This window comes from Megalobrama amblycephala, linkage group LG20 (assembly GCF_018812025.1).
Source record: "Megalobrama amblycephala isolate DHTTF-2021 linkage group LG20, ASM1881202v1, whole genome shotgun sequence".
Taxonomy (NCBI): domain Eukaryota; kingdom Metazoa; phylum Chordata; class Actinopteri; order Cypriniformes; family Xenocyprididae; genus Megalobrama; species Megalobrama amblycephala.
This window is the reverse complement of record NC_063063.1, coordinates 16,739,417-16,762,147: the sequence shown is the minus strand read 5'-3', so window position 1 is coordinate 16,762,147 and position 22,731 is coordinate 16,739,417. Positions and strand designations below refer to the sequence as shown.

Sequence of the window (22,731 nt, the reverse complement as noted above, 5' to 3'; positions counted from 1 at the left end):
GGTTTATATGAATTTTTAAAGTTGTGGTTCTTTACAGTTGAATACTTTGATGGATATAAACACTATATGTGTGTATTTTGTCATACTTTCAGACTAAAATGCTGAAAAATCTTCCTGGAAATGTAACAAATAGGTTCTCTTTTAGCAGTAGGGTTATGGTTAGTCTGTAGTTTAGATTGATTTAAAAGATTTATTTCAAAATAATATTTGATGAATTATTTTAATTAAAGGCACAATATGTAGGATTTTTAGATTAAAATATCCAAAAATCACTAGAACAATGTTATATATTTTGTTGACTTGTGTACTTACATTATCCCAAACGTTTCCAACAATGTGTAAATCCAGAGAAATCAGCAATTTTAACCAGGACACTGACTGTGTCATTGCGTCGCCCGTCAATGACGTCATATCTGCGTTACCCCAAGAAACCATGGAAATGCCAAAGATGCTTTAAAGCAGGGATGGGCAACTTCAGTCCTGGAGGGCCACTGCCCAGCAGAGTTTAGCTCCAACCCTAATCAAACACACCTGAACCAGCTAATCAAGGTCTTTAGGATTAGTAGAAAGTTGTAGGCAAGTGAGTTTTTATGAGGGATGGAGATAAACTCTGCAGGACACTGGCCCTCCAGGACCGGAGTTGCCCATCCCTGCTTTAAAGGGATAGTTCACCCCTACTTACGGAAAAAACGGAACCTAATCATAGAAAACTAATCATTGGTATATAGCTCATCATGGTTAGTTTTATTGTTTGAATCGCTTGTTTCCTTGATTTACCATAAGTACCATGTTTTTACCATGCCTCTGAGACAACACTATTTTGTCAAGTGGCTAACATAGCATGATCAGAGAGAACTTTCTCCATCATCAAATATATTTTAAAATCAATTGCATGTCATCAACACAAGTCATCCAGTTTTTATTAATATGATATTCTAATATCGATTGTGATTACTGCAAAGTGCAACAACAAGTCTCTCATACAAGCCACCGAGCGAACGCACATTATAACATAACTTTCAACACACTTTATTTAGTATGATACAACGGCAGCATAAGCATAATAAAAGCTCCGCTGGATTCGAGACTGGTGTATCGCGCAGGTATCTCTTAGCATTCGCTCCCACGACTCTTGGACCGCCCTGCTTCACAGTAACGTTAATAAATCTTTAATACATTAGCTCATTCATGAACATTATTTCTGCCTTTTCTTTCTATGATTTCCTTTCCATCATCTGTTGAGGTAAAGATGACAACTCCCATGAATCCACGCTCATTCACGGCGTCATCAAGTTATGCCTTGTGACCTCTATCGGTGAAAATTACATATTGTGCCTTTAATGTTTTTGAAAGAAGCCTCTTATGCTCACCAAGGCTGCATTTATTTGATCAAAAATGCAAAAAACTGAAATATTGTGAAATATTATTACAATTTAAATGAACTTTTTTCTATTTGAATATGTTTTACATTTTATTTTATTTCTGTGATGTCAAAGCTGAATTTTCAGCAGCCATTACTCCAGTCTTCAATGTCACATGATCGTTCAGAATATCATGCTGATTTGGTGCTCAATAATCAATGTTGAAAACACGTTGTGCTGCTTACTATTTTTGTGGAAACCCGATTTTTTTTTTTTTTTTTCCAGGTTTCTTGAATTGATGAATTGAAAGTTCACAGAAGCCTGAAACCGGTTAAAATGTCACTTTCAATAAGCACAATATCTAGTAAATCTAATGATTATTCTTATATTCACAGTTTTTCCTTTTGATAATGAAAAAAACTGTATTCAGTTTAACACATTCAATTAACCTTTTAAGGACAGAAAACAAAATAGCCTACTTTTGCTAGCCTCCCGAAGCAGTCGAATGGGCCATTCTCAGTTATGTTAGTAACTTTTCTATCTTTCAGAGCTTTGATGAAAAAAGGATTACTGTTAACTTTGGTAGCTCTAATGAATATGCTACTGACAAACTGGCAGTAATCAGTCTCTTTCCTCTCATATATTCAGCTTCATCACAGTTATAGCTTAGGAAAAAAACACAAGGTCTCTTGTCATTGATAGGGACATGTCCGTATCGTTCACCCCTAATCTACACCCCTGTTTCCAACCGAGGAAAAGAACACAGAAGCCTGAAACACATTAAAACTGGCCCAGCATGAAGAAAACACAAAACAGATAGTGAAGAGAACAAGAAGCAGAGAGGATGAACAGGAGTGCATGAGATGAGACAAGGATTGGAGATTGCAGTCATTAAGCAAAGGACTGCACTAAGCCGATCTGGTGTCTGTGCCATTCATACCGTTTTCCTCACCTTCGCATCCTCTCTCCACCTGGCCGGCGTTGGACAGTGCGTCTGACAGCAGGTCTGGCAAACGGCCGTTCAGGTCTACAGATGCCAAGCAGCCCTGGAAGCCCTCTTTAGAATGCACCAGCTTTGGCAAGTCCTTATACATCTCTTTGGCCACACCTCCCACATACAAATCACCTGTGGAAACAGGAAATATTATGCTCTGACTGACAATGTCTTTTCATTTCAACTATCAGGGGAGCATGTTATGTAAACACCCATAGAAAAGGTACACCACTTCCCCCTGCTGGTCCATTTGTTTATTGCAATACACAACATGTGAATACAACTTGGCACTAAGATAAAGAACACATACACACTACTGTTCAAAGGTTTGGGGTCAGTAAGATTTTTTTTTTAAAGAAATTCATACTTTCATTCAGCAAGGACACATTACATTGATCAAACATGACAGTAAGGATCTACTGTAAGTTAGTATAATGTTACAAATTATTTCTATTTCAAAAAATGCTGTTCTTTTGAACTTTCTATTCATCAAATAATCCTGAAAAAAAAATACATCATGGTTTTCACAAAAATATTAAGCATTATAAGCGTTTTCAACATTAAAAAAGGGAAAGAAATGTATGCTGAGCATAAAATCAGCAAATTAGAATGAGTTCTGGAATAGTGTTGTTAAAAGTACCGACTTCGATACCAAGTCGGTACTAAAATTTAAAAAATGTGACGCTTTGAGAGCTGTGTTGAGTGGACCGGTCCACTGATAGATGCTTGCTTTCAAACACTCCGTGTATCTGTGTAAGTGCTCGGGTGCAGAGTGTCATTGATGTCTATTTACAACATGTTGCTCATTGTAGCCAATCACAGACATATCTGATGAGGGCGTGAACACAACGGCCAATCAGAGGTGATAATGAATCCTCTCAACAGCACTCAAAGCGTCACATTTTTAAAATTTCAGTACCGACTGAACACTGATCATATGAATGCTGAAAATTCAGCTTTGCCATTACATGATTAAAATGGATTTTTAAAATATAGGTAACACTTTACAATAAGGTTCATTAGTTAACATTAGTTAGTTAACTACATTCATTAACTAATGTTTAACTAATGAACCTTATTGTAAAGTGTTACCTATATTTTAAAAATCCATTTTAATCATGTAATGGCAAAGCTGAATTTTCAGCATTCATATGATCAGAATCATTCTCATAAAGAAAATATCAAAAGTACCTTTCAGATCCAGGTTCTTGGCTCCCATGGTAGTCTGTGTGGTGATTTTGGTGTCTATTTTGACAGTGTGAAGGTTGTTTGTATCTCTTGAGATCATCACATTGTGCCAGTGATTGTCATTCAGAGGTGTGTTGGAATTTCCTTTGATGAGATGAGCTCCATTTCCAAGATCTGACACATAATGGAGATATCTGCATGCAAACAGTCATGAAAACAATTAGTGAAGGAATTATTACATGGTCTACGCATTCAAATCAAACGCGGCACGTTAAAAATGAACGAATCTCACCCTTTTACCAGCTCTACTACTATAAAGTCATTGCCATCTCCTCGGTTGTACAGGATGAGCCCATCTGGTGAAGTGGTCTTAAACTGGAAGAACAAGTGCATGGAGTAATAGGCCTGCAGGGTGGGCAAGGTCACATAGCTAGAGCGAGACTTGAAGGTCACCGGATCTGCAACGATGCTTCTGTAGCCGATCATGGCATTCAGTTCACAGTAGTCAATGTCGCCGTTCTTGCACAGGTCAATGTAGGACATGCCATTGAAGGACAGACCCTGCAGGTGTCCAATGAAGTTGGAGGGCACGGCGGGCATGTACCGCTTCTCTGTAACGATGCCTGTTTCCACATTGTGGAACTCCAGCTGCGTGTGGTCCCCCGTGATTTGACCTTACCAAGGCGAATAATCGAAAACAGATTAATGCAGGAAGGGTAGGGTGTCGAAACACAGGCCCTGTCCCAACTGCCACCCAAAGGGTGACGCAATGCTGCACACAGTATATACTGACTTGTAGTAGACAAATGGGACAACATACGGTCTTGTGGACTTCACAGACAAGTACAAGCCATCGTAAGACTACATAAAGTGCGCTGTTCAGGACAGGGCCACAGTGTTGTCAAGTGGGTCATCTCAAATTTACTGCAGCAAAATGTGATTTTTAACAAACATTGAAGACTAGAAAACATGAAAGCATAAAGAGTTGGAAGAATGTCAGAAGTATTTTAGGGAAATTGAAGGAAAAAAGGTTAACTTCATATTTCTGCAATCCAGTGGGAGAGAAAGAAGTCCTTAAATATTTTAAAAACCTCTTTTAAAGCTTCCCAAGAGAAAGCTCTTTCACTCTAAAATCAGTAAGGTTATGTGAGTGTAATGTATTCCCTCAGTGGTTTGGCCTCCGAATGCATCAGCATTAAGCGAAATACCAGTCTATTTCAAAGTGTCGAATACACTCTAGTAGGTTCAGCAAGAAACTAAAGTTGATTGTACTGCACTGTGGGAAAGCACAAACTTTGTCATATGGCGCTTCATTCAATGGGCAAATTGCAAAAGGTGTTTTAGCCCCTTAAGGAGCACTCGGGGAAGGCTATTGGAAAAGTGAGCCACTCAATCCCTTCATGAATGGCTCTTCCACAAGACCATTAGCAAAGTAGCAAAGGGCGATGATTACTTAAAGGAAATGATTATGATCATGTGCTACGGTGTGGTGTGTCCCATTCATTCATCTACAGGTGATTTATTTTTCTTACATGGGATTTTAAAACTCTCTCTTTTACACCCAGTAACTATATTGACAAAAAGGTATATACATTTATATCTATATATCAATTTATATACATTTAAATGACCTGTGGTTTCATATTTTGAAATTACACTTCTAGTAATTACACTCCTGTTCAAAAGTTTGGGGTAAGTTATTTTTAATTAGGAATAAATACTCCTGTTTATCAAAGATGCATTAAATTTATCAAAAGTGACAGTAAAGACTTGTACATTGTTACAAAAAAAAGTTATAAGATTGTTATAAGAAACTTTCTATTCAAGGAATCCTGAAAAATTGTATCACTGTTTCTAAAAAAACATTTTATTAAGCCGCTCAACTGTTTTCAACATTGATATTATTAATAATAAATGTTTCTTGAGCAGCAAATCAGCATATTAGAATGATTTCTGAAAGATCATGTGACACTGAAGACTGGAAAATTCAGCTTTGCTGTCACATAAATGAATTACATTTTAAAATATATATTTTTATCAAATAAATCTTATTGATCCCAAACTTTTGAATGGTATACATTTTTATACATACATACAGCAAGAAATATTTACATATTTTCATAATGCAAGTTAAAAACAAATTTATATCAGAGACACCTTTTCTGCCATAGCAACCCTTGAATTTTATGTTAATGTAAGTTAACGTTTTAATTCAAAATAAAGTATCGGTGACTTATATGTATGTATAGGGTCAGACAATAATAATAACTATCCATTTCACATGCTTTACACTTGCTTTACACTCAAATTCAAAGAATATTTGAGAATGTGATGTACCTTCAGATGGCTGGAGGTCATCCACCGTTAGCTTCAGACTTTTGCCTCTTCTGACAACACGAACTGTGTGCCATTCGTTGTCATTCAAGTTCTGGCCCGCAAATATGGTCTCTGGACCTTTACCTATAACATGTCCCACACAGCGGTTAACAGAGGGTAGAACGACAGAGAGTGATAGAGAGACAGAGGAAGAAAGGGGTTGTGAAACGGGATAAACTAAAAAAGGGGGTGTAGAGAGGTGACTGATATCCATGTAGAGAAAAAAAAAAGAAAAAAGAGGGTTCATAGAGAAGCAGCGGAGGAAATGATACGGTCACACATTACATTCACACATTTAGATCTATCTACTATACGTCCTGTGGTCTCGCCCTCAAAAAAAACAACAAAAAACTATTTGTTAGCATACATAAAGTGCTCTCAACTGATTTATCCCACTTCCGCCACCAGATGGAGCCATTCAACTGTTTTCATGACGGCCCTCCTTGAGGAAACGGGCCTGCGTCTGTTATTTCAGTCGAGTGATGTTCGGCTGCAGATGCGTCTCACGTCCTTACAATTCCTGAGCGGTTTAGGAAGCACATCCAAAAACCTACAGACTGTAAACTCTATTCGAGAAAGCAATTTCTCGCCTGTAGAGCCTCCCCCTTATCCCGTGTGCTCGGCAGCGAGTTCGACGGGGCCCCCGGACCTCCGGGCTCCAATCGAGCTTCCACTAGATGATCAGAGCGCGCGAAGAGGAGCCTGCAGGCTTTGTGATTTCAGCCGCTCTGGCTCTCTTTGACACGTCGTTGTCTCTCCTAATCAGTCAGACTGCCGCTAAGAGGGCAGCGTGTCATTGTCAGGGGCCCCTGCAGCCCATCTCGCTTGATAACAGGTAAAAAGAGTTGCCATTAAAGAACTGCCAGGCTCCCAATCGATTTTCTATCCCTCCCTGCTCTCAATTACTATGAATCCAGATCAGCCCGCCATGAGCCAGCTCTGAAGCAAAGAAAAGCAGCAGCACGTAAGGTTTCAGACTGCGCAAAAACGCCCCCTAAAGGAATATTTGTAGATCTAAGAAAAAGAAAAAGCCACCACTGAGAGGAAACACTAAGGGGCAGTACCCATTAAGCCTCCGGCAATATACAAGACATGACATGTGCTTTTTTTAGGCCTCTGACCATCGCTGCAAAAGGATATATGTGAAAAGGTGACAGCGTGTGATTGGACAGCTGGAAAGACAGCTAAAGGTCCACGGCTGCTATGCCTTTATTAGGAAGTCATGTTCAGACAAACTCACAAGCAGCAAAGACAAAAAGCCATTCCCTCTGTCTGGGAGGGCAGCTTGTTGCCATGGAACTGGGGCAGATGGTTGCGTGTGTCCGGTCACTTTGATTCTCATCTCCCAGGGTAGAGAGAGAGGGCAGAGTTAAATAAGACAGAGGCGGGCAGGGGCTGGCTAGAGAGCTCTGACAGGACAGGGCTAGCAGGAGAACACAGACTAGACGCACACACGTACACACACACTCGTCTAGGCCAGGAAAGATGAGATGCATTGATATCTAGCTCATCCAGCTGAGAACGATACCCATGTGAAACAAGTGCAGGCAGCCATTTTGAGACAGGACGATCTTCATATTGAGGACACAGTAATTCAGCTCTACTGGGACTGACTAATCAGCAATGCTAAAAGCGTTTTACAAACTCTTTGATCCACCGGCATTTTTAAAATATGCATGTGTTACAGCTCAATTTTTCTTTTTTTCACAATGTATTGGCCAGGGTTAGAAATTAATCAGGGCAAAAAAGCTATCAAGATGGACAGAAATGCTGTAGATGTTTTAAATGTGACTGTAAAAAAATACAATAATAATTTAAAAAAGCTGAAAAAATTAATATAATATAATATAATATAAAAAAATATTAACATATATAAAATATAAAAGTATAAAACAATTTTATATCTTTAATATATTTTAAGATTTTTTATTTTAATTTTATATATAGGTAATCTTATATTTTTATATCATTTTATTCTTTTATTCTTAATATTATTATTATATATTAATATATAATAATAATGATAATGTTTTACCTTTATTTTTACTTATACTTTTTAACCTACCTATAATATAATATAATATAATATATATATAATATAATATAATATAATATATATATATATATATATAATATAATATAATATAATTGTTTTTATTTTTATCATTATTATTATTTTTGCATAAACAGACAGTATACTGTATGCTTAGAAAAAATATAGAAGGTATTGGTAGGTAAAAAGGTATAAGTAAAAAAAAAAAAAAAAAATGCCCCTGAAGTCAATTCCAGGAGGCAAATATTGACCCTTCCCTTTATAATAAAATTAATTTCTGACACTGGTATTGATTGTGTCCTACGCACCTGTCCGCAACCATCCATGTGTGTGAGGGGTTTCATTTATTAGGAATTATGGTTACTTTTAATGAAAAGTAATGTTCTGCTGGATGAAATTATAATTCAAACAGGAGGAAACTGTCTGTTTTTCTGTTCATCAATGGAGCAGAGCAGGATAAAACATTAACTTTCAAATCACAGCATGATAAATAACCACAACATAAAACTACAACCTTAAACCAATACGCCTCGCATTTCATTCTGTCATATGAAGCAGTTTTTATAGAAAATAATTTAAAGGTCATCAAAATCCGAACAGCCGAACCATTTCGACGGTGCAACTGTAAATGTCAGAGACCCAAGGTGAAAATATGGATCCCCGAAGTGCAAACCTCTAACTAGCCAAAATGCTGCTCTCAACCTATAGCCTGATTTAGCCAAGAGCGTATAGTGACCCCACTAGTTTCTAAATATACATCTTTCATCCTGCTGACACTCAGACCATATTAACAACCCATGAGCTGATGTGACAGCACTCTCTTAGTTGAACACACTGTCACCCTGGGGGAGGCAGAGTCCCTAATTGGCAACGGCTTGTTCTTCGTGTCAGAAGAAGAACAACGCTCATAAACACACACACACACACACACACACACACACACACACACACACACACACACACACACACACACACACACACACACGCACCAATGACAGGAGTAGCTATGGCTGACACAGATAATTAATGAGGATACAAAAACAGAGAGATGAGACTGCACAATAGCAGGCTGTTCAAACATGTAAAGCCCCTGCTTCTGTTTCTCCACGGGAGCTTAAATAAAACATCTCCTTTTGCTCAGAATCCCTGATTCTGTCTTTTTGTTATAGACTCAGACAATTAGAAACCGTGTCCTTGAGCACAGAAAAAGATGCAACAAGACAGATATCGCCATATATTTCGAGGGCTGAATTGACTTAAAAATCTATGAACACCCACATGTGCTAGAAAAAACAAAATGGCCACCATCCATGGCCTGTTTCTTCAATTTACCAAAAAGAAAAAGGCTTCTTTTTCACTTCCTAAGTGAGGGGAAATGAATGACTTGACAGAAAACATGCAGAAACAAAAAAAATAATAATAATTTTATTAATAATAATAATAATAATAATAATAATAATTAAAAACATAAAAGAATGAGAAAAGATATTACCACAGAGGCACATATATTTTAAAGGTTGAATTAACATCCACATTTGCAATAGGTAAAAAACAAAATGGCTGCCATCAATGCCCTGTTTTTAATGCTTAATGTATTTTATACTTACCGAGGCTGCATTAATTTGATCAAACATACCGTAAAACTGTAATAAAAAGAACTTTCTATTTTAATACATTTTAAAATAAAATGAAATGCCAAAGGTGAATTTTCAGCATCATTACCTCCAGTTATTTGAAATAGAATCATTTGTAACATTGTCTTTAATGTCACTTTTGATGAATTTAATGCATCCTTGCTGAATAAAAATATTGATTTCTTTAATGAAATATTATATATATATATATGTATAAAAATCATACTGACTCCAAAACTTTGATGGCCACCCTGCACACATTTATCAAAAAGATAGTGTTTCTCTTTCAGTTCCTCAGTGGAAAAAAAAAATGCAATAAACTCAACAAAAGGAATAAAACTGTTCATAATAGTTCAGGGGGAAAATCTTACTGAATTTGCTTCCTGAGTGACTTGTAAATTGAAATAACAGAATGTAAACAAGCAGTACACAGCAGAGTCAGACTCTTTTTCTGTGTGTTGTGTTAAAAGGTAAACTCTCTGCAGGGGACTACTGTGTGAAACTTTTCCATTTCTGATTTGTTTATGAGACCTCTTACCCAACTGTATCGACGGGTGACAAACCACTCGTCGGCGATATCCGAACTTCCCTATTCACTATCGATGTGGAATTGGTTCCTGTGGTTTACATGGGACCATTCACACCTTTTCCCACTTCCTCTCTGTTCATATGTATTTGTGTATAATTATCTCCCAAGGCTCCTTACTGTGTGGGCAGATGCCCAACTGTGAAGGAGATGTGGAGAATCTTGACAGCTCCCGACAACTTTGTGTTTTCGCACATCGTCAAGCTAGAGCTGTTTTGCTTCTTCAATGCCAAAACACCCAGCGCAATCAGCAAGACACTGTGCTTCGTGAAGGTGAGTGCTTGATGGCTTGGGCCCATTTCAACTGTTCCCCCTGAAACCATGTCCCTCTAAGGAATAGATGCAGGTGAGAATGTTCTGGTAACTTTATTTAACGTCACCAGAATGCAGTCCCATTGGGACTGTAAAATCCACATACATTTTGTACACAAATGAGTTGTTGAGAGGACAGAGTGTATCCACTCGAACTCCTGGGACTCCTGATGGCTTGCTTTCGAAGACAAAATTGGGCCTTCATCAGGAAGCAACAAATCAGTTAAAGAGCCAATCATGTGGGGAAAAAAGGCTTTGGGTCCGATGCCCAGTGGTTCAAACAAAGTCATCTGTCCTGCCCAGATCTGAACATCACTGCGGCGAACTGGGATACTGAGGCTGCAATGGAATGGGGGGCATCGTGATGTGACCATCTGCTCTATCACTCAGAAATTAGGCCAGGTTAGGGCTGAGATTGTGGGACCTTAATAAGTAAATGGCCTTTTAATACTATTCTCATAGGACAGACTCACAATGTGAGACTTATTCAGTCAGCCACAGCATGTAAAGATCAGTAAATACAGACAAACAAACACTCACACTGAGATCAGGCTCGGAGGCTAGCATTGCTTTTCACCCTGTCCGCCGTTATATCTGCATCACAAATGAAACCAGAGCATCGCCACTGCATATTTATGAACACGGCCGCTTCAGTAAATGGCAACGCTGCTGCATATTTATAGAGGAGGTTGTTTCAGAGAAATGAGGTCCTTTTGAATTCACATGAATCTCTTGATTTTGGTAAAGGATGTTCTGAAAGCATCAAAATGTCTTCCCCTTGTCGACGGTAAATGCGTTTCTGCACAAGGTGTTATTAAATAATCAGTCTAGAGTTTGTTCATGAGATCTTCTGTCAGGGGACATGTGAATGTGCAAGGATTCGTTCACACAGATGTGTTTTTGCATTTCACCTGTGATATTTTTGAATCATGTAATTCAAGTTTTAATATACTGCATGTCAAATCAATGTCTGTTTTAAAAATATAGACCCGATCAGACAATTCTGGGGCTGGCATCTCAAATGTGTTCAGTTTGTCCACCTATGGTGTATGGAAGTTAATGCACCTACACTGTAAAAAAGAATTGTTGATTTAACTTAAAAAAAGTAAGTTACCTGGTCGCCTTAAAATTTAGTTCATTGAAATTAAAAATTTGAGTTAATACAATGAAGGCGACTGGTTTAATAAACAGAAACTCAAAATATTATGTTATCTGAACTACATTAATTATCTAATGTTGATTTGACAAAAGAAAAAGTGTTGTGATAACAAATCAGGAAAATAATTTTTTACAGTGTATAAAACACATTGGGCCCTATTTGAATGATTTAAGCGTATGGTCTGAAGTGCAATACTGCAGGTGCACTTAGAGCGTGTCCGAATCCTCTTTTGCAAGTTTAACGATGGAAAAAATGGTTGGCGCAGTCGTATGGTCCAAAAGGGTTGCATCTAGTCTCTTAATGAGTCATGGGTGTGTTTTGGGCATAACGTGCAATAAAACAAATCAAGAGTCTCATCTCCAATTCCCTTTTAAAGCCAGTTGCACTTGCACCATGGTGGATTCGCTATTTACATGGCGGAATTTGCCAGCGGAAAGACTGAGCGCTTCTCCAGAGAAGAATCCTTTTATTTTCAATATTTATAAATGTTTGTGTGCTGCTGCACGTTCCTGTTTGTGTAACAAGCAGAGTGTACAGTACGCGCATTGTGCATCAGCCTATAGGCACATATTGCTAACGCATCCATTAAATAAAAAAATAAATATTGCGGCATTGACTTTAGACCAGGTTTTTGTTGGTCAATGGCGCAGTCGTTTTCTGTTGCCTCAAAATGGCTACACGCCAACAGTGCACCTGAACACACCTTCGTTTTCAGACCAGCACGCCCATGGGCGAACAGATGGGTGTGAGTGCATTTGCTATTTAAACAATGTGGTACTGGATGTGAAAAAAAAAAAAAAGATAACTGCGTCGGGCTGAAACTAGCAAAAAAAACACTCGCGTCGCATTGCGCCGGGTGTATGATAGGGCCCATTCTTTTCCATTCTGCTGTGCTCTGTCAAGCCATTTTTTTTAATTAAGAATCCATCCTGTGAGATGCTCTTCTATGTGCAGTCCATCTCTCTGTAAGAAAATTTACATTCACAGTTATAATTGAGCTACAGCAGGTTATTGCATAGTCGAGCTAGTCTTTATCTGTCTAAGCATACATGACACAATGTGTAATCAAATATTTGAAGGATTAAGTACACACTGTGAGTCACCTCTGTCTTTCAGAACAAGAGCAGAATGAAGAGGCCAATTGTAGTGTGTTTTATGTGCATAGACTACTTTTCAAAAGTTTGGGGTCAGTAATATTAACAAAAAAGAAAAATTACTTTTATTCAGCAAGGATGCATTAAATTGATCAAAACTGATTAACAAAATGAATGCTATTCATTATAAATTTATTTTCATCTAAGAATCCTAAAAACTGTCACTATCAGAGTTTCAGAGTAAACTATCAGAGTTTCCACAAAAATATAAAGCCGCACAACTGTTTTCAACTTAAGAAATGCGCCAAACCAGCATATTAGAATGATTTCTGATCATGTGACACTGAAGACTTAATTAATTGCTGCTGACAATTCAGCTTTGCCATAACAGGAATAAATTACATTTTTATAATATATTAAAACAGAAAACAGTTCTTTTAATGTCATAATATTTCACAATACTACTATTTTGTTAGCCTTGGTGAGCGTAAGTGGCTTCTTTCTAAAAACATTTGAAAAATCTTATCAAACTCAAACTTTTTAACAGTAATGTACATGCTAGACAAAGCCAAGCAACAATCACAAAAAAAAAACCCAGCATGATTTCAGTTAGTCTAAAGCGTTAACATGACATTAACAATAATGGAATTATTGATTCAGTCAAACTGAATTTTTTTCAAGTTCATGGAAATGCTTTGTAGCTACAAATGCAGCTTGTCAGATCGCATGATATGAGCCAAGTGAGAAAAGCCAAGACAGACTGTGTGACTGTGTGACAACAGATTTTACGATATACATCATTGACTGGGCAGTCTGCGTCCGATCTGACATCCTTATTTGAGGACAATCATGTCACACTATGAGATTCAAGACTGCTGAATTTGCCCTTACGATGAAAGAACTAGAAAATAAATATTTCACAATCCCTAAAATTTGTCTCAGACAGCAGAATCGAGGCAAAAATCTAACAACGTGCACCCTAATTTGTCACTGGCCTGTTTACAAGACTACTGTGTCTGGGAGTGTGTTGTGCTCCCATTATGCAGAGGGAGTAGACGAAAGGATGTGGCAAAGCCCCCCGAGGAAGCTCAGGTGCTTTGTTATCCTGGGCATTCAGGTTAACACAGACAACTGCCTCATTGTCAAATTAGCCAATATACTGAGCTCAAGGTTGCGATGGAATAAAAAACAATAATATGCTCACAACAGCCCGTTAAGATGCACAAGCAAAATATATTTAGTAAGACCAAGGAATAAAGCACTTTATCAGATGATTTGATGACAGGAAAAATCCTTAATCTCTGGATGCATTTGATTGGACGAGAAACTCTGCGGATTAACAAATTCACTGTTGTTACTATGCAACAGCACAAAGCAAATATTTCTAAAGGCCAAATTTGGATGCAGAGCCATATTAGTTTGATAATGAGGGAACTGATCATTACGTTCATTCTTTGAATATGAATGAGCAATGGCAGTTTGGGGACATAAGAATCTACGATGAGTCACTCAAAGAGATACGTACCGGAAACAAGCAAACACAAAAACAAACAAAGACTCCTTTGAAAGAACCTTTAGAGACTGCTATTAATTACCCTGAGGCTTTTGGAGAATCAATGCCAGGGAAGGCTGGAGTTCTCAAATTAAAAAAAAAGAAAAAGAAAAAAAAAAAAAAGAGAGGAAAAAATAGATTGGCAAAGCCTGCAGAGATGGAGAACACCTATTTTTCTCCTCACATCACTTTTTTTTTCTTCCAGTACCTTCCTGAACACAAAACGTCTAGTTCCTGTTAAAGGGATAGTACAAGCAAACAGTAGAAATCTGTGTCATTTATTTACTTTTGAAAAATATATGAGTGATTAGTGACTATGTTGGAATGCACTAGTAGCCAGGTGTGTGTATGTACAAAAAATTTATATAGCACAAAAGGTTTTTTCCCAGTCATCTCAATGGCAAAAAGTGTCCGGTAACACTTTAGTATTGGGAACACATATTCACTATTAACTATGACTCTTCCCTCAATAAATTCCAAATTTACTGCTTCTTAATAGTTAGTAAGGTGGTAGTTGTAGTGGTTAAGTTCAGGTATTGGGTAGGATTAAAGGCCTGTTCACACTAAGAACAATTACTATAAAGATACTGATAAAGAAAATCGTTCTAAATATAAAAGAATATCACTGTCCACACCACAGCTATAACAATAACGATACAGAGAAACGATATCGTTGGGATCACTTTCAGAACGATTTATTTCCAGATGTTGAATGACACTGACACTGACAACCAATCAGAATCCATTCTAATTTAAAGGTGCTAAATAGGATCTTTTCGTCGACTGAGAAACCAAAGACTGTTACTGAGTTTTTGAAATGAGCGCATGCGTAAGAACAACCCCCCTCCTTCACAGCTCATTTCGAGGGAACGCCTCCCAAAACTCGTGCACGAGTATTGGAACACGAGTGTTTGTTTACCACCGGCATTCGCTGTGTCGTGTTAGTGGATTCATTATGTCGGACTCACCGCAGATAACTCATAATCTGCAGTTGTTATTCCTGTCTCCTGACAAAAACATTGCATGCAGCGCCTGTGGAGTGTGGAAAGTTACTGGAGCGCGCAGCCGCGCACGTCTCTCACAAGGAACGTCATGGCAGTGATTGACAAGCCAGAGGGCCAATCGTTTACGCGATGATCGCGTAAACGATTTAAACATATAAAACAAAACATCCTATTTAGCACCTTTAAGGGCTCACGCATTTAAAATGGCGGACAACACTGCGGAGAAGTTAATCGCCGGTGCAGAAAAAGCCCTTGTCAAAGATACTTTAAAGAAAACGGATATATGGACATAAAATTACCTCAGGTATCCAGCGCTAGTTTCGACTACATTGTCTTGCTTCCTTTGAAGTTGCAGTGGAAAAAGACTAGGCGCTGTTTTTATTCCACTATATTGACTTCGTCAGCTAAATTCACTGTTAGATTACATCAATTACACTAGCTAGATTCACTCGAAACATAGCATGCTGAGGACATCTGCTGGTTAAAGCTGTCTAAATCGTTGGTGTGGAAGCAAATATAGTTATCATTATAGTTATCTTTACAGTTACATTTCTTAGTGTGAATGGGCCTTAAGGGATGTAGAATATGGTGATGCAGAATAAGGCATTATTATTTGCTTTATAAGTACTAATAAACAGCCAATTTACAGGCTAATAAGCAACTAGTTAAAAGTGATAATTGTTCCCCATACTGAAGTGTTAACAAGAGTCCCAATTATCTGCATAAATAATTAGCACAACAAACAACTTATTTTGTGACAGATCACACCTTTTAAGCTCCAAAAAGAAAAAGAATAACTATGACTAGATCATTGAATCAGTAAGCTGAACTTAAAAACCATATCAGTGCACAACTGGCTCTTTCTTTCAACCGGCTGATGTGGTAAGACGTTCATAAGACTGATTTTTTTAATAAGACTGACTGACATTTTTTTCTTCCCACTGGAAAACAAACACTTCCTGATGGTCTCTCCTTCTGCAGGAACCAGGAAGCAGCAAAAAGACGAGTGAAAGAAAATAAGAGGCAGTCATTGGCTGTCAAGCTCGGGGCTGAGGAGGGATTTGAGGAGAGGCTCTCTGAGGAAATGATCTTTGCGAGGGTTATTGGAAACGGCGTGAGCTGGAGTGTGATCTGTGAGTGAGAAACTTAATCGCCTCTCCTCTCATTCCAGTCAGCTCCATTTCTCACATTCCTAGAAAATGGCTGCCAGGGAGCCTGAAGGCTCCTGCAGCCCACAGGCAAAAACTAGCCGTACCTGACAGCTTGCTCGCACTTTGGAAACACCACTCAAAGCCCTGCTGGCCGCAACACAGAGGCTTCGTAACCGCAATGTTTTACACTTCTGAGAGCATACACACGCACACACGCACATACATACAAATGAACAGTACACATACAGAGGGCGCTTTGGTTCAGTATCATAGAGGCAGAGAGAAGAGGAAGAGAGGGGAAGAGTCACTTACTGGTAGTACAGTTTATCCTGATACAGTCTAGATGGGGGAGAACAGACAAGATGTAAATTCAGCCTTCAAGGTTATGACTGCAGACATCCATTACAACACATCGCCCACAAACTGGGGACGGACACGCAAACCAAGTGGATCGGAGAGGCGCCGTTTCGCTGACCGGATACGCACCCTTTCTTTTCTACCTCCTGCGTGCCGATAACGAACCCCAGGTGGAGTGGATACAGACTAGCTGCCTGCGCTAATGAATATTCATGCCTTCACTGTGCCATAATACATTTAGAATTAGGGAAATTTGGCATGTATTGAAATGTGATTATACCCAGTTCCATACGAGTCTCGGGACTACTGAATATTCAGAGGTAATTGATTAATTTGCTCTCTGGGTTAGCTCAGAAAGCGGCACAGGAAGCAGAAAAGAGAGAGAATCTTGCCAGAGAAACAGCCTGTCCTCGCCAATGGCGCTGCTGATGCTCTCATATGCACATTTTTAAAACCATTTCCCTTTAATGAGTAAAAACAGACAAATTAAAGAACGACTCATGTTTGAAGAATTTGGAAATGGGAAAAGGGCCGGTGTGATGAGAGGCAGAGGAAAAACTTGTGTTTATGGACGTGTCGCAGCAGAGCACCAGAGCATGTCCACGGTAAGCCTTAGCCTCCTGGGAGAAGAGCTGAATTCAGAATGCTCCTGTAGATAAAAACACTCCAAAAAACCCACAGCCCTTGACTTGAAGTTCACTTTTCCTGCTTGCATGTGAGAAGAACTGTAGGAATAACATGCTGTATGGAGGTTTGAGTGTGCACGAAAATAAAGAACACATCTCTCGGTAATTTCCCTAAAGGCAGTACACTGACAGGATCATTATTAATGCTACTAATACTGCTTTTAAATAAATTCTATTCAGGTCTCAACAACAAGGAGTTTTTCGGGGGTTTTTCTGCTGTAGTTTTTATTTTTGCTGCCAACATCTTTACTGGCCCCACCACAAAAGAAAGATCACTTATATTATATTATATTATATTATATTCACACACACACAGTCAAACCAAAATTTATTTAGACACCTTGAACATTTCATTCATTAATACAGTTTATTCACTATAGTTTAAAAAATGGTAATAAAATATGACAAGATCTCAGAGTTAAGTTATGTCAGAAAAAAATTATCTTAATTATGTCAGATAACACAAGCAAAACATGGTCAGGTCAAAGTGTCAGAATAACTTTTAGTTCCAAATTTTTATCAATTTTACTGGTAGTCCACTGTATGAAGAATTTTTGGGTATAATATGTCAGTTTACTTTATTTTGCTATACTCACATTAATGAACTATAACGTCATAAAATCTAAACCTTTGCTGATGATATACTGATATTTGATGAAAAACATTACTGTGTTGTAGTTTTCACACTCCCTTAATGAGACATTTTTGCTATTTCAACAAAACCTCATCTATGTTAGCCAGCTAGATGGCATTATGTTAGTGACAAATTAGCAGAATTTACTACAACAATGTTGACTACACGTTTGCAAGGCATAAAAGTGGATGTACAAGAACAATAAATGTAAATTTTTGTCAAATTGGCCAGACAACTGGCCCACAGATCTCACACTTACAGTCCTTATTGTTGAGCCCTGATATCACTTATTAACATTCAGGATGTTTAGCCTATAGCTACTTTTCCAAATCCCATGTTCCCATGTGAATCTGCCTTAACACTAAAACCTAAATCTTAGGTTTACAAAAAAAAAGAAAAAAAGAAAAAAGAACTCAAGGTGAATGTTCTTTAAACACTAAAAAGTACAGTACCGCTGAGACTCCTTACTGAACAGCACAACACAACAGCTTTTGTTCTGGTTGGTACTGTATAATATAAAACCTTGCTCGAATCCTGTGAGGAGGCCCCGTTTCCCATTACTATCTTTTGCAAAGCGTACTCCTGGAATGGAGAATCGATATTTCTCGTGCACAGCCTGGGCTGTCCCATGCTTCAGTGTGTGCTATGATGGAGTGGAGGGCCGAGAGGAATTCAGAGCATTACACAAATCCAGCTCTATCTTTTTCCCATGAGGCTGCAGCCCGTCGCGTGTCGTCAACCACAGTGAAAATCGTGGCCGCTAACAGCCAGAGAGCAACGTGTGTCCACCCTAACAGGGAGTGCAGTACCTTCAGGGGCAGAAGAAATGATTGGTGTTTGTGTGGGTGCATGTCTGTTTGTGCATGCGGAGGTGTGCAAGTTAAAACCTGCTGGGACTACTGGGAGACATGCTATTGCTATATGTAAGCGGACATGTTAAATGGCACAGTGTATGTCACACTGTCAAATGGGAATGGATGACATTCATCTTAGTGAGAGTTCTGCACATTTCAGCGGAAAGAGGAACTTTTTAGCTCAGTTTTGCACGAGAACTACCTGACATGATGTGGGAGGACAGTTAAACGACTGATGTTCAAATTTACTTACAGTGAACTAGCTTGAACTTGCAAACAGCAGAGGTGGTGCTTTATGAGTGGAGCACGAATGTATAATATTAAGCTGTGCGAACGAAGGAGGAAAAGTGTAGTGGCTTCTGGGGAAATGTAAATGAAACGTACCGGGTGGAACAATGGCTTGTCAGTACTCCTGACACGTGTTACGCTCTAGTGGGGAGTCTATAGTATGCAGGTGTAGGACTATTGGCAGGGACTGTGCACTCTCTGGTAGGGAAAGTCTACAGCGTGCTCATCTGGGAGTGAGCGCTTGGCCGCAGACTCTGGCCGTTGAAGGTTCTACATCCTTCTCTTCAACACACAAAGATTTTAAAATGTTTAATGTCTGTGAGAGAGAAAGTGTGTGTACTGTATATACTTAGCTATGCTCTGGGGACAAATTTGTCCCCAGAAATGGGCTAAATCTTACAAAACCTCAGTTTAGGGACATCCAGGAAAACATATGTGAATATTACATATTAATATATAACTATATAATATAATATAATTAGTCTATAGTATATATATTTATATATATATAGCTGTATATAAAAACAAAAGAAGTACATATGTCCCCATAGCAAAGTTATTGTGCGGGTGTTACCTGAATATCAAAAGGGAGATATTGGCAAAAATTTATTTGAATAGTAAAACTCATTAACATAGACAATAGATAAACTGAACTGAAAATTAAAAAATAAAATAAAAACAATTGAAAACAAATTATTCCATGCCATGTGTGTATTTCTACGTGTGGTGTTAGCCATTAAGATGAGCACTCCGATTGGCTGATGTACCTAGATTGACAGTGAGTCGGACACGTCCTCCGTCCAGCTCCAGCCTCAGAGTGTCAGCTGAGTTCCGGGAGGTGGTTGCCATGAGAACACCATAGGCACGCTGGGAACGGAAGCGCAGCGACACGTCTTCTGCCTCTGTGTGCATCACTACTGGCAACTGGATCTTCATGAACTTACTGCCATCATAACTGAGGATGGTGGCATCTGAAAGAGAGAGGAGAGAGAATTTAGGAAACACAATAAAAGGAGAGTGCTGGGCAGTGACAGCGGCTCGGTGGCTGATCGTAAACCCCAGTGTTAATGGCGACAGATGAATGACTGGTTACTAAAATGTTTTACAGCCAGACACTGAAATTCTCTACAGCATTTCACAACAGTAGCACACAACTGCTCAGTCTAACCAGAAGATAAATGCCATAAAAAAAAAATGACTCATTATACACCACATTTTATTTCTTCATTTTATTGCAAAGCAGTGTTTACGAAGACACCACATAATGTATTTCTGCTGAGGGGCTTTTGAAGAGCCGTTTACCGCCGTCCGTTGCTTTAATCTGTTTATTCATATCGCAATTATTTTATTGAGCAATTCAATTTAGTGAGCCGGATCTCAAGACATCTCATTTGCAATGGGAGATTGTCGAGGTCTCAGAGCGACTGGCATAATCTCACCAGCTGCTCAATCAGAGATATACAGTCCAGAAAGAGAAGAGACGACACACAAGCCAACAAACAGGGTGTCGTTGCCTGATCTGCAACCGCTCTGCACGTTTCCGCTGCATAAAAGCTGGTTCCAGGCTGGAATCAATTGGAAACAAAAATAGATTCACAAAACTCCCCCCATTCACACCTATTATTTTGTTTACACCATGTCAGATTCAATTTTCATGGTATAAACCAGGTAAAAAAAAAAATATATTAAAAGGAATAAAATAGAAAATATGAACAATAAGACAAACCAAAAATAACTTAAGATTTTTAAAACTTACACAAAATCTCTAATACTAAATGTGGTCTGAAAAATCAAAAATCCTCAAGGAGTTAAAACATGACAGTCCAAACAAAAGTTTAAAAAACAGCCCTATTATAAATCAAAGAAAAAGCAAATGAGAATTCAATGTGCATTATATACTGTACATTATGGAAGCTTGTTTCCAGCACTAAAAAAATTAAAAAGGTAATTGCAATTTTTTCTCTCACAATTCAGACTTTTTTTCTCGCAATTGCGAGATATAATTTTTTTTCTCGCAATTCTGACTTTTTTTCTCGCAGTTGCGAGTTTACATCTTGCAATTCTGACTTTTTTTTCACAAAAATGACTATATAACTCGCAATTGCTTGTTATAAAGTAATTGCTTGTTATAAACTCGCAATTCCGAGTTATAAAGTCAGATTTGTGAGATATAAACTCACAATTCTGAGAAAAAAAGTCAATCACAATTCTGACTTTATAACACACTGTTCAGACTTTATAACTAGCAGTTGTGAGTTTATATCTCACATATGACTTTATAACTCGAAACTGCAAGTTTATATCACGTAATTCTGAGAAAAAGTCAGAATTGTGAGAAGTCGCAATTATCTTTTTTATTTTTTATTCAGTGGTGGAAACAAGCCTCCACCACTGTATGTCACATTACACAGTTGCTAATATTTACAAATATAATGTTTGAACCGAATGCTATATATTTTATTTGCTAAATAATTTCTCATGCTTGCATTATATTATATTATATTATATTATATTATATTATATATTAGATTTATTCCTGTTATGGCAAAACTGAATTTTCAGCATCATTACTCCAGTCTTCAGTGTCACATGATCCTGCAGAAATCATTCTAATATGCTGATTTGATGCTCAAGAAACATTTCTATTTATTAATAATGTTGAAATCTGTTGATGTTTAATATTTTTGTGGAAACCATGGTACTTTTTTTTTTTTTTTTTTTTTTTTAAAAGAAAAGCATTTATTTGAATTAATCTTTTGTAACATTATAAATCGCCACCTTGGAATTGTAAGGTTCTATCTGCATCCTGAGCAGTTTTGAGATATTGAGCTTCAACGTTTTTGCATTCCATACTCCTTTGTGGATAGACCCTTTTTGTTTTCTAAAAAAAGTCCCAAAATGTACACATCTTAAAAAAAAAAAAAAAAAAAAAAAAAAAAAAAAAAATCACAATGTAAATAAGTAGACACAAAATAAGAATACGTGAATAACTCAATTTTGACAAAAATGTCAGATGGAACCTTATAATTCCAAGGTGATGAAATGTCTAAAATGACAGGCTATTATTTACAAATTGTGTGTCAATTGGTAATTGGTAAGTATTGTGTAAAAAATGCAGCAAGTTAGTATAACTTTGAGAAGTTTTTAGATTACTAGCCTCCATTTCAGTGGAAAGGGGTACAGGACACTTAAAAACACAGAAGTGCTGAGCATGATAGTTTTCCTTGAAAAAAAAAAAAATGGAGAAAGGAGGCAGAAAAAAAGCCGAAATAGGTCTGATGAGGAACACAGTACTGTGTATATGCCTAGATAATTTAGCACGATAATGGAGGCCGGACACATCTGCTTCTGTGCAAAGACCGGCCTCTCAGCCAGAGGACAACATCTGGCATGGAACCAGTACAGAGACATCACTCGCTTGTGAGAGAGCTCTGGAGATGATGAGGCT

The 22,731-nt window shown here is 37.9% G+C and overlaps 1 protein-coding gene across 1 annotated transcript in view; it reads right to left on the bottom strand.

Annotated features, from left to right (window-relative positions):
• nrxn1a (neurexin 1a) overlaps positions 1-22,731 on the bottom strand; it is a 207,716-nt gene that overhangs the window by 70,391 nt on the left and 114,594 nt on the right. Inside the window, 6 exon segments of the mRNA XM_048171554.1 lie at positions 2,302-2,487; positions 3,547-3,737; positions 3,836-4,217; positions 5,881-6,003; positions 16,777-16,803; positions 20,051-20,254. Of these exon segments, the coding sequence (XP_048027511.1) occupies positions 2,302-2,487; positions 3,547-3,737; positions 3,836-4,217; positions 5,881-6,003; positions 16,777-16,803; positions 20,051-20,254 (1,113 nt within the window).